Here is a 12,115-nt window from a genome sequence, read left to right on the forward strand (position 1 = left end):
CTCAGCTAGCGCATGTGCTTTCTCTCTCTAAAATAAATAAATAGGGCAGCCCGGGTGGCTCAGCAGTTTAGTGCCGCCTTCAGCCAAGGGCCTGATCCTGGAGTCGCAGGATCGAGTCCCATGTCGGGCTCCCTGCATGGAACCTGCTTCTCCCTCTGCCTGTGTCTCTGCCTCTGTGTGTGTGTGTGTGTGTGTGTGTCTGTCATGAATAAATAAAATCTTTTAAAAATAAAACTAAAAAAATAAATTAATTAATCTTTAAAAATAAATAAATAGGGATGCCTGGGTGGCTCAGCAGTTGAGCATCTGCCTTCAGCTCAGGTCATGATCCCGGAGTCCCGGGATCGAGTCCTGCTTGGGCTCCCTGCATGGAGCCTGCTTCTCCCTCTGCCTCTGTCTCTCATGAATAAATAAAATCGTTAAATAAATAAATAGTAAAATTTGAGGTCTCCATTCCCCAACTTTTGCCATTGCCTTTCTGTTGAAGTGACCTACATGTTTTTAATAGTTTGGCTAGTTTGTGTGTTTATAAATAGAATTATTTATTATTTATTTATTTTTTCTAAAGATTTTATTTATTTATTCATGATAGTCACACAGAGAGAGACAGAGAGGCAGAGACACAGGCAGAGGGAGAAGCAGGCTCCATGCAGGGAGCCCAACACGGCACTCCATCCTGGGTCTCCAGGATCACACCCCGGGCTGCAGGTGGCGCTAAACGGCTGCGCCACCAGGGCTGCCCGGGGTCTGCATTTTTAAAACATAATCTTCACTTTTTTAGACAACAGATCTTTTCTGCTTGAAGCAATTGTTTAATTCATATCAAGTCTTTAAAGTATCAAAAAATGGGGCGCCTAAATGGCTTAGTCGTTGAGCGTCTGCCTTCAGCACAGGTCATGATCTCAGGGTCCTGGGATCAAGCCCCACATAGGGCTTCCTGCCCAGTGGGGAGCCTGCTTCTTCCTCTCCCTCTGCCTGCCTTTCCCCCCTGCTTGTGCACTCTTTCTCGTCAAATAAATAAAATCTGGGTTTAGAAAAAAAATAAAGTATCAAAACATAATGTCCTCAAATTAAGCAATGGTAGTGTTAGCCAACAAGCCATGAGTTCCCTCTCTCTCTCTGGCAAAAGCAGAACAACAACAAAAAATCAAACCTAAAACAGTTAAGGGAAATTACTCCTTGACATGCAGCTGAGAATTTAAATTTGTGAAATCTTGAGAACTTTAATTTCTTAAAAATTGTTTATAATATAGTTCTCTTGAAAGACTTGTAAGTATAAGCATTAAAGATATGTAGAAGAAAAGGGAGGGAAGATAGCATTTGAATGTAAACTATATGCCCTAACTGTTAACAAGAATTACAGGAATAGAGATGAGTAAGATGCTGCTGCTACCTACAGGAAGCTTACACTTTACTTAAGTAGACCAAGAACAAACAATAAAACAGACAAGTTGGTCTTAAGTAGACCAACAAACAGACAAATTGAACTCAAGTACAAAGCAGAGGGGGATTTGGCTGGCTCAGTTGATAGGGCACATGACTGTTGATCTTGGGGTTGTGAGTTGGAGCCCCACATTGGGGGTAGGGTTTCCTTAAAGAAAAAAAAAGACAAAGCAGAAACTCTTCATAACTGCCAAAGAGATGTGGAATTAGAGTGATGAGATGTTTAAGGGAACACTTCAATTGGAGGACACATTTTTGAGGCATATCAATGTAATGAGCATGTAATAGAGAGAATAGGTGGGAAATGGGGAATGTCAAAAGCAAAATGCCCCGGGATCCCTGGGTGGCGCAGCGGTTTGGCACCTGCCTTTGGCCCAGGGCGCGATCCTGGAGACCCGGGATCGAATCCCACATCGGGCTCCCGGTGCATGGAGCCTGCTTCTCCCTCTGCCTGTGTCTCTGCCTCTCTCTCTGTGACTATCATAAATAAATAAAAATCAAAAAAAAAAAAAAAGCAAAATGCCCAAACAAGTAATTTGATTTGGCTGAAGCAAAGCAGATGTGTTTAGATAAAGGACTAACCTAACCTATAGCTAGCTCCTTGGAAAAGAACATTGTCAATGTGAAAAATATTATAGTTGGCTTTTCTCCTTCATATGACTTCTCAAAAAAGAAACAAATTACACTTGAGTTGTATAGAAGAGGTTTTCAGGGACAATATTTTTCTTTTCTTCTTTTTAAAAGTTTGTTTAAGTAATCTCTACACCCAACTGAGGCTTGAACTCACAATCCTGAGATCAACAGTTGCAGGCTCTTCCCATGGAGCCAGCTAGGCACCCTGGGAGCTTATTGTTTTTGACTAGAATATAACTGATATTGGATCTGAGAAAAGATGTTCTGAAAATATGAACTTCTTGGAAAGTAGCTGTCAAATAACTGAGGTGCTTTAAAACGAAAGGAGCACACCTTAGATTTTTAAAGGTTAACTTATAGGATAAGTGCACCTTAGTGTTAGTAAATGTTATGCTGCTTCAAAGTAATAAATGAAGGCATAATGCTTTGATTAGAAATGCAGGCCCTTTTGGAAGGTAATAATTCTGTTATTTTTAATATCTTAGGACACAGAGTCTGGCATCTAATAATTCAGTCATTTTGGATGGACTAAAAAGAAGACAGAGTTTTCTGCAGAACTTTGAAGGCACGAAGAATGGTCAAACACTCACATCCAATTCCTTACTACAACTAACTCCAGTCATAAATGTCTAATTCTTATTTTTTCTTTTGGAAACCTTTTGATAAGAATGTACAGCATTAATATAGAATATTTTAACCAGCTGAATATAGAAGAATTCTCTAAAGCCAAGCATAGGTGCTGTTAATCTCATTACATATTTTATTCTAGTTGCTGGCTTTTTTCCCTTTTTGATGTTTTAAAGCTTTTTTTAAAGCTTATTATTGTACTACGAAGCTTATTGGGAATATATAGATTTTTCACAATTAAAAAAACCCATAAAGTCCGTGGTCCTTTTCCAATTAAATGTAATTAAATCAAATTGCCAGACATTCATTAGTTTCTCAAATACATAGGGTGCTGTTAGTGAATTTCTCTACCCACATTAAGTTCTTTTAAAGATCTCGCTAGAGTTCAGCACAGAAATCCAGAAATAGTGTGTTAGGGTTGTATAGATGCTTTGTTTACAACTAAAGTCTTTTATTATTCTCAGAAAGAATTTATATAGATGTACTGGGTACTTTGCAATAAGAGTTTTTTCTATCCAGTCATTGCTGCCAAGATCTTCTCTGCAACTACCTTGAATATAAACAGATGGCCCCAAATTGTACTGACTGTCAATGTCCAAAATACCTGTGGCAGCATCTGGGTCTACTATTTTTCTGGTTCTTCTCACATTTGAGGCACTCTCTATAGCATGGCGGTGAGAAGTCAGGATGTTCTCAGATGGTGGAGATAGAAAGGAAGTAGAATGGTTGTAGAATGGTTTGTGAGTAAAAGGAGGTTCTGAATTAAAGACTCGGAGAAAAGATGGAAGATGGATAGTTCATTTACATTTGTTTCCACTAAGACTTAAATAACTTTGTTGGAATTTTTTCTGGCTGGCCTTTTCAGACCAAATAGTGGAAATGGTCTATTCTCTTGGGTTTGGGGAACATGGAGCAGTCAAGACTGGCTTCAGCATATTGGATAGTTGCTAATGCTGACTTATGGTTGAGGGGATGTTTCTTCTAAGACGTTTCTAAGGATCGTTAAGGTCTTAGATCTCAAGCATGATTAAATAATTGGAGAGTGCCTCTTTTAATTCTCACTGTCCTGATAACAGTGAAGGTAAGATGAAGCTCAGCACCATGGAGACTGCCTCCTGGTACAGGTGGTGGTGGCGGTGGTGTAGTGCAGTGGAGGGGAGATCAGATACGTTGCTGTGTTTTGCAGCGGTTGGCCCACTTGCTCCTAACTGTTGGCTTTTAGTGGCTCTGAACAACCTACCATGGCTTTCGAAGAAAATCAGCTGTGGTCCCAAGGACATTTGAAACTTGGGCAAAGTACCAAGAAAAGGCTTATGAGGGAGGCATTGTTTTGGGGGGTCTTATAGCTTGGAATCATTATCTGCGAATGAAAGTTAGAAGAAAGATTTCAGCTTATTTAAAGAACTTTCCATTAGTCAAAACCATCTATAAATGAAACAAACACTTTTTTATAAAAGAATGAATTTCTCATTCTTTAGGGCATTCAAGCAGAGGCTTGGTAATCCTTTGATTGGTATGCTGCAGAGGTATTTCCAGTACTTATCAGGATTGCTGAACTAGATGATTTTGAAGATTCCTTCCAACTGTAAGGTTTTGTGCTTATAAAATATGGTGAGGGTTATATGTCAAATGTGTCTCAAGGAAAAAAGAAAAAGACTAAGGATCCTGCAAAATACTAAGCACATGGGAGATTCCTGAGTTCTTTTAGTTCTCCATTTTTCTACAGCTATCCCTGTCAATCCTTGGGAAAAAAGAGCAACAACAACTCTGTCCTATCTTTGATTTTGAAGTTGGACAAATTTCTTAATAGACTGGAGGGATCCAAAGTCTTGTGTGGCTCTAGTCATATGTAGAGACCAATGAAATCCATCTAATTTTGCCACTAGATGCATTATGACACTTTCTGAATGTATTAAAATGAAGATTATTGGGGATCCCTGGGTGGCTCAGCAGTTTGGCGCCTGCCTTCGGCCCAGGGCGCAATCCTGGAGTCCCGGGATCGAGTCCCACATCAGGCTCCCTGCATGGAGCCTGCTTCTCCCTCTGCCTGTGTCTCCACCTCTCTCTCTCTCTGTACTCTCATGAATAAATAAAATCTTTTAAAAAATAATAAAATAAAATAAAATGAAGATTATGAAACCAATAAAACTTTCCTTCTACAAAATACAACATATGACTACAGATGTTAAAGATGGGTATATGTGTTAGTTGTTTGGGAGATTATTCTCTAAAAAGGTGACTTGCATTTCCCCCCCAATATTAATTTGTGCATGATAACATTAGTTCTTGATTTCTCTTCCCCATTGTGGTCTATTCTCTAAGGAGAAAATTGTTCTCTTGAGGCAGCATGATGACCTGAGCTTAGGAGTCAGACAAGTTTGAATCCCAATTACAATCCTTGGGAGCTGTGTGATAAAGTTTTCAAACTTCTCTGATTCAGTTTTCTCATCTGTAAAAGGGAGATAGTAATGATATATAATTGTTGTAAGATCTGAGGCTGATCTATTCAAAGTGCCCAATGTAGGAGGCACCTGATATTATTATAAATTTGTGTGTATATTTTTATTTATATATTCACAAAACTTGTCAGGTGAATACATCACCTACTATGCAGGTCCTCTGTTTTTGCTAGGTTGTCTGGAATTCCTCTATTTAGAGATTCAGTCCTTTAGGTTAAGATTATAAGAAGTTAAAAAAAAAAGATTATAAGAAGTTTCATCAATTCAAACCCAGATTTGCCTGGGAAGGTATTATGCCTTGGCTAACAAGTTTTCAGTTAACATCTGATGCTATAATAGGAATAAAATATGTAAAGTGTGGGCTTATTTTAGACATTTCATATATTCTGAGATCATCCTCTCTTATCTGGAATCTCAGACCCATAGGAATCCTTAGAGAGTAGCTGGCTTCTGCGAGGTATTTTCTAGATTTCGAAAATCCTAATAGAAACTGTTTATTCCCTTTGCTTATTAACTCCTTGCTAATTACAACAAGTTTCTTTGGCAGTGGTTGAAATTATACCAGCTCAATAATATACACAATCACAGGCTGGTGTGACATTGCTAAACTAAATTTCTATCTTATGTATAGATTAGGAGAATGATTATGATTCTATTACTAAATGCAGTTTAGCAGACAAAGATTTCAAAATGTCAGATCTGGGGTACCTGGGTGGCTCAGTTGTTTAAGCCTCTGCCTTTGGCTCAGGTCATGATCTCAGGGTCCTGGGATCGAGCCCCACATTGGGCTCCTTGCTTGGTGGAGAGCATACTTCTCCCTCTCCTGCTCCCCCTGCTTGTGCTCTGTCTCTCTTTCAAATAAATAAAATCTTAAAAAAAAAAAAAGTCAGATCTGGGCAGCCCCGGTGGCGCAGCGCTTTAGCGCCACCTGCAGCCTGGGGTGTGATCCTGGAGACCAGGGATGGAGTCCCACGTCAGGCTTCCTGTATGGAGCCTGCTTCTCCCTCTGCCTGTGTCTCTGCCTCTCTCTCTCTCTCTATGAATAAATAAAATCTTTTAAAAAAATGTCAGGGCAGCCCCAGTGGCGCAACGGGTTTAGCCGCAGCCTGCAGCCCAGGGTGTGATCCTGGAGACCAGGGATCGAGTCCCACATCGGGCTCCTTGCATGGAGCCTGCTTCTCCCTCTGCCTGTGTTTCTGCCTCTCTCTCTCTCTGTGTCTCTCATGAATAAATAAAATCTTAAAAAAAAATGTCAGATCTATGACGAAAAAAAAAAAAAAACAATGCAGAGAACAGTAGTTTTGAAAATTGGGGTCCACTACATTTTGAGAACCCCTTCTACTGTGAAGGCTTTTGGGGAATGGGGAAGAGACTACTGCCAAAATGAGTGAGGAAGAGAGACTCAAGAATCACAAGAATCATGAAACAAGAATGGGGAGTATCCAAAACAAACTCATGACTACTTTGCTGGCCTCTACAAATCCTCTTTTGAAACCTTAGAAACATGGGCCTCTGTAGCAGCTTCCATTTCTTGAGTCATAGTGCCCTCGTCTGGGTTGCTGATGTCACTACTCTTCCAGCACTTGACTCAAAACATTTAGAAAGTAATTGGCTAGAGAAACTGTACGATCTCTTTCCAAAGGTTAAAGTTAAAAAGCTTTTTTCCAGAGGCTCTAGGCGAGCTCAGTTGGTGGAGTGTGGGACTCTTTAATCTTGAGGTTGTGAGTACAAGCCCCACGTTGGGTGGAGAGATTACTTAAAAATCTTAAAAAAAGCTTTTCCAAGTTTGAATTAGGAGCTACACATATACATAAATATACATGTGCTAAATGTGTTCAAAGATATGTTTTCTTCAAGGCTTTCAAATCCTGTCAAAACCCTGAGCTAAAGGTAGAAACGTAAGCAGCTCTGTATATCATCTTTGCAGTATTGCTATTTCAGCTGATCCTCCCAATTCCCCTGCACTATCAGCGAGGAAGGCATGTTTGTCTCCATATTACTAACAAAAAAGACCAGGTTTTAGAGTTGAGTTGGCTGAGTCATGTAGCTAACAATGGCAGAAACATCCCTCCTGTTCCTTCTTTCATTTTCTCCTTGCTTCTTAGTACTCTAAAACACTCTTTTTTTTTTTTTTTTTTTTTTTAGGATTTTATTTATTCCTGAGAGACAGAGAGAGAGAGGGGCAGAGACCCAGGCACAGGGAGAAGCAGACTCCTCGCAGGGAGCCCGACATGGGACTTGATTCTGGGTCCCCAGGACCACACCCCGGGCTGAAGGCGGCACTAAACCGCTGAAGCACCCGGGCTGCCCTAAAACACTCATTCAATCCTCCAGTATTCTTTAATCAACTATAATTGCTCCTTAAACTATTTCCATCTTAAAACATTTTTAAATGATAGTTTGATTCCTTTTGTCATGTAAGATTGACCTGCAGATGCAAAATGACTTCTTAAACCTTCTACTTTTTAACTATAGAGTTAAAAAAAAAAATCTAGCCCTGTACATTTGAGAATGACCAGAGAGGGGTAAGTGTATAGTCCTATTATTTTCATATCTTAAGGTCAAGGAGTTAAAGGAGATGAAGCCAAAGGCAAGAGATATCTTTATAGATTCATGGAACAGCAATAGATGAAGCACCCCAACTCTTATATTTTAAGATATAAATTATATCAGTGACTCTGTAAGATTTTTTGGAAAATGGTATGCCTAAGTGGCTCAGTGGTTGAGCATCTCCTTTTGGCTCAGGGCGTGATCCTGGAGTCCCGGGATCAAGTCCCACATGGGGCTCCCTGCAAGGAGCCTGCTTCTCTGCCTCTCTCTTCATGTTTCATGAATAAACAAACTCTTTGAAAAAGATATTTTGGAAAATAAAGATTCTAATAAGATTATATTTTGAATTACTTGTACGTTTAAATTATACTCCTCCATGTTCTCTCCAATACATTTTATCATCAGATACAAATCTCTTTGAGAGTTAGAGTAAGAGAAAAAAATTCTCCATTCCTTATCATTCCCAAGTTTTCCAGTTGATATCTATGGAGAGAACATAGAGTTACCCAAATTTGGTAGTACTCAGATTTTTTTTCCAGCTAAGCCACAGCTTGAAGTTACTTATGACTTGGTTTCAGACAGAAGTTTGATTCAATAGGTTTGGGGCTTAGAAAGGCAGGGATTGTAGAGTGTCGTGAATCACAGGTCATTCTGAAAAATGTGAAAAGTGATTCTGAAACTTAATATACTTGTTAGTTTTGGGGCAGCCCGGGTGGCGCAGCGGTTTAGCGCCTGCCTTCGGCCCAGGGCCTGATCCTGGAGACTCAGGATCGAGTCCCACGTCCGGCTCCCTGCATGGAGCCTGCTTCTCCCTCTGCCTGTGTCTCTGTCTCTCATGAATAAAATCTTAATATATATATATATATATATATATATATATATATACTTGTTAGTCTCTTGCATAGGGAGAACTGAACAGTCTAATCTTTCTATTCACATACCTGCCTGCTCTATGACCTCCAAATGAACGCCAAAAAAAAAAAAACTAAAAACTTCATCTGTATTTGATCTTCGAACACAACACACTAACATCTGTTCCTATTACTATCCCACTTTCACACATGTGACATTCTTTGCCACGTATACTCCTTGTCCCTGTGCACATCATACTCTGTTGTAGGTCTACAAAGACTTGGTTTACGATGCTAGAATTGGGGAGGGTGTGAGGAGATGGAAGGAAAGGGTCTAGAAAAGCACAGATCTAGAGATGCATAGCGGTTCTCCTACTCTAGGGAGAGATGCAGTTCTCCGCTATCATTAGTGGACACTCCTTTTGTCCACAGTATGGATACTGAATCCAAAAGGTAACTTTTACATCTCTAGCCCTTTGACTTCAGCCCAATCCACAATGGCGCAGGAGGCTTGTCGCAATCATTCGTGGTTCCAGCTATTAGGACCAAGCCCCAAACTCCCACGACATGTAGCAGGTTTGCGATTTTGCTAAGACACAAGTCTGATGCTCAGGTTACGAGGCTGGTGTCTTAGACATTGTCGAGGGCACCGACATCTCAGGATGAGATGACTCCAGGGAGAGTAGCTGGGTTGAACACATCGCGAAGACATAGAGAACGCCAACCAGCCAGCACCAGTGATGTGAGCAAGGTGTGTGCTAAGGAATCAGCCTTCTGCATGAAGGTCATAAAGGTCTCCGCACTTTTGTAGGAGGTTTTAATTTAGGGGGCAGTCGATCATCATCCGTAAGATGAAATCCTTTAATTCACTGCAAGACATTGAGGCTTATTTTTTTTCGCTCTACGTTTCTCCAGGGTTTCCCCACTTATCCTTTGTGTCGTGGGAGCATCTTCCTCAAAACGCTTTTCGACACAAAGCTTCCACGTTGGTGTGGCCGAGGGAGCCCTCCACTCGGATTCCGAAGGGCTCTTAGGCCTAACAGCGCCACTACCGAGATGCCTGTCTCCAGGCGAGTAAATAAATCCCTCACTTTCCCCTCCCGCCGGCGGGAAGGGCGGAAAGGACCCAAAATGAACCAAGGACCGACTTCGGGACTAAAAGCGAAGGCTGGAGGGATGACCGTCCAGTCCCGACCTTCCCGCCAAGCCCCCTCAGCCCCGCGGCAGAGTCCGCGAAGCCCCTTCCCACCAGCGCCCGGCCGCCGACCTCGCGCGGAGCCGTTAGACGTTAACGCCTCACCCAGCACTGGGCGGGCCGAGGCCTGCAGCTTCCGGCGGCGAACGGCAGGGCGGGGCGGGGCGGCGCGGGGCGCTCAGCAGCGGCCTCGTTCGGGCCTGTCCACGCGCCGGCGCGCCGCGCGCGACCCCTCTCCGCCGCGGTTGGGGGCCTTCCCTGCTGCGGCAGTGCCTGCTGGGAAGCCCCAGCGCGTCTCCGCGCCACCTAGGATAAAAGTTCGCAGTGGGGGAGGGGGAGGGGGAAGGGAAGGCGGGGGGGGGGGGGCGGGAAAAAAAAAACGCGACTCATTTCGTGGTAATCAGTTCGCGCGTCCTTTATGGAGATTGGCCAGCGTTTCGCCCTAACAGCCAATCGCTTTAGAGCAAGGGTGGGCCAGTCGAGATCACTCATTCTCATTGGCCGAGTCGTTGCAACGCAAAGGAAGAGTTTAAACCGGGAGTATCCGGGATTATTTTTCCCCGCCGTGCGGTGCGTGTCCCGGAAGTGACGTAGGCCCTGGCCGGGCGGCCGCCCTGCCCCCGCTTCCTTTCACGCTGCTGCCGCCCGTAGGTGGTTGTGGCCACCCAGCCCAGAAAGAGGCGGCGGCGGCGAATGATGCCTGGGAAACTCCTCTGGGGGGACATTATGGAGCTGGAGGCACCCTTGGAGGACACCGAAAACCAAAGGAAGGAGAGGCAAAAGGTGCGCTGAGGATGGGCCGCGCCTCCTTTTGGGCTGCGCCGGCTTGGGCGGGGAGGGGAGCTGTTTCCGATCTGATGGCCTGTCACAGCCCGGCCGGAGCATCCCAGGGCCTCCCCCAGCGCAGCCCGCGTCCCTTTGAGGTTGCTGCGGGCCCATTCCCACCTCCACACCCGTAACCTGGGTAAGAGCTGCGCTAGGCTTTGGCCCGGCCTCCCGCGCTCCTTCAGCCTTTCCCGTAGGACATGGGCAGCCTCCAGTTCCCATAGCTGCGGAATCTGTTCTTTCTTTCCTCTTCTTCCTTAAGCAGTGAGGCCTGTTATTTGTGTCTTGTTGGCCGTCTTAGAAGACTATTTGAAAAGATGGTTGCCTTGAATATGTGTTACTTCTCCGTCACCCTGGCATGTGAGGAAGAATTTTTGGGGGAAAGCGGTTTTAGGTTTACATATCTCGATAGCTCCTGTTTAGAGGCTTAAGGAAAAGTGTCACAGCCAGCATTCCTAGGATTTGGCTGTGATGGAGATCGTGTGGGTTGTTTCACCAGTAGGCTTTACTGTTAGTATTTTCATTCAGTCCACAAGTATTTAAGGAGCTTAATTTGTGCCACACTCTTTGCTGGCACCAAGAAGTTCAAATAAGTCCCTGTCCTCAAGGACCCTGTAAAGGAGTTGCAGAGAATTCTCATCCCAACCCTCCAAAAAATTTTTAAAAAATTAAAAAAAAAAAAAAAAAGGCCTTAGGTGGGTGAGGAGGCGGTATTTAAAGGCTGACATTTGGAAAAAAAAAATTCTGTATAGCTCTAGAAAGCAGAACTTACCTTTCCTACTTTATCACCAACGTAAACTTTGCCATTGGTGTCAACCAGTTATTTTTTTTTATTATGGTGAAATCTACATGACATAAAATTAACTATTTTAACTATCTTAAAGTGTAAGTTTTGTAGCATTAAGTACATTCACATTGTTCTGTAGCTATCACTACCATTTATCTCTGGAACTTTTTCACCCTCTAGACTGAAACTCTGTTCCCATTAAACACCAACTTCCCATTGCTCTCTCTCCTTGATCCCTGGAAATCATTTTACTTGCTGCCACTAGATAGCAAGTAGTGTTTGACTTCTCTAGATAATCTTATGTAAGTGCAATCATCAAGCAATTGCAATTTTAGCTCCTCAAATACTTCTCTCTCTTTTTGCATTCAAATCCTACGTATATCTGTCAAGGTTTAGTTTATGTGTCTATTCTAAACACTTCAGTGTTCACCTCCAGGAATCTCATTCTCCTTTGAAGTCTTGTTCCAGTGCTGTCTTTATCATTTGGTTGGCATCTATTATGTGCTTCTTTGTAAAGTTAGCTCACTTTTCCAGTGCGCGTCTTTCCCGTTTCCAAAGATTCTTGAGGGAGATGGCCATATATTTGTTTATCCATATTAACACATTCTTGTAAATTGGTGGCTTTCGCATTGTAGATCCTCCAGAAATGCTTGTTGATTTTCCTCTAACTATGAAAGATAACTAAAGATTGGGAAGCAGATTGGAGTATCAGCTAATAGAAACAACATTCAGGTAGTGATTTGGC

General features: G+C 42.7%; 2 protein-coding genes across 8 annotated transcripts in view; both read left to right on the top strand.

The window, feature by feature from the left end:
• STOX1 (storkhead box 1) overlaps positions 1–2,996 on the top strand; it is a 51,386-nt gene extending 48,390 nt beyond the window's left edge. For 2 of the 3 annotated variants that reach the window (XM_038534147.1, XM_038534149.1), the window contains one exon: positions 2,562–2,996. In XM_038534147.1, coding sequence (XP_038390075.1) covers positions 2,562–2,709 — 148 coding nt within the window. In that variant the 3' untranslated portion in view covers positions 2,710–2,996. The remainder of the gene's footprint in view (positions 1–2,561) is intronic. The other variant, XM_038534148.1, reaches the window with a different exon arrangement.
• A 7,334-nt stretch (positions 2,997–10,330) lies between these two features.
• The window catches only part of DDX50 (DExD-box helicase 50), a 29,353-nt gene continuing 27,568 nt past the window's right edge, over positions 10,331–12,115 (top strand). Inside the window, exon 1 of one of the 5 annotated variants that reach the window (XM_038534154.1) lies at positions 10,331–10,541. In XM_038534154.1, coding sequence (XP_038390082.1) covers positions 10,452–10,541 — 90 coding nt within the window. In that variant the 5' untranslated portion in view covers positions 10,331–10,451. Of the gene's footprint in view, positions 10,542–10,619; positions 10,723–12,115 lie in introns of those variants that run through there. The other 4 variants (XM_038534150.1, XM_038534151.1, XM_038534152.1 and 1 more) reach the window with 4 other exon arrangements.

Source organism: Canis lupus, chromosome 4 (genome assembly GCF_011100685.1).
Source record: "Canis lupus familiaris isolate Mischka breed German Shepherd chromosome 4, alternate assembly UU_Cfam_GSD_1.0, whole genome shotgun sequence".
Taxonomy (NCBI): domain Eukaryota; kingdom Metazoa; phylum Chordata; class Mammalia; order Carnivora; family Canidae; genus Canis; species Canis lupus.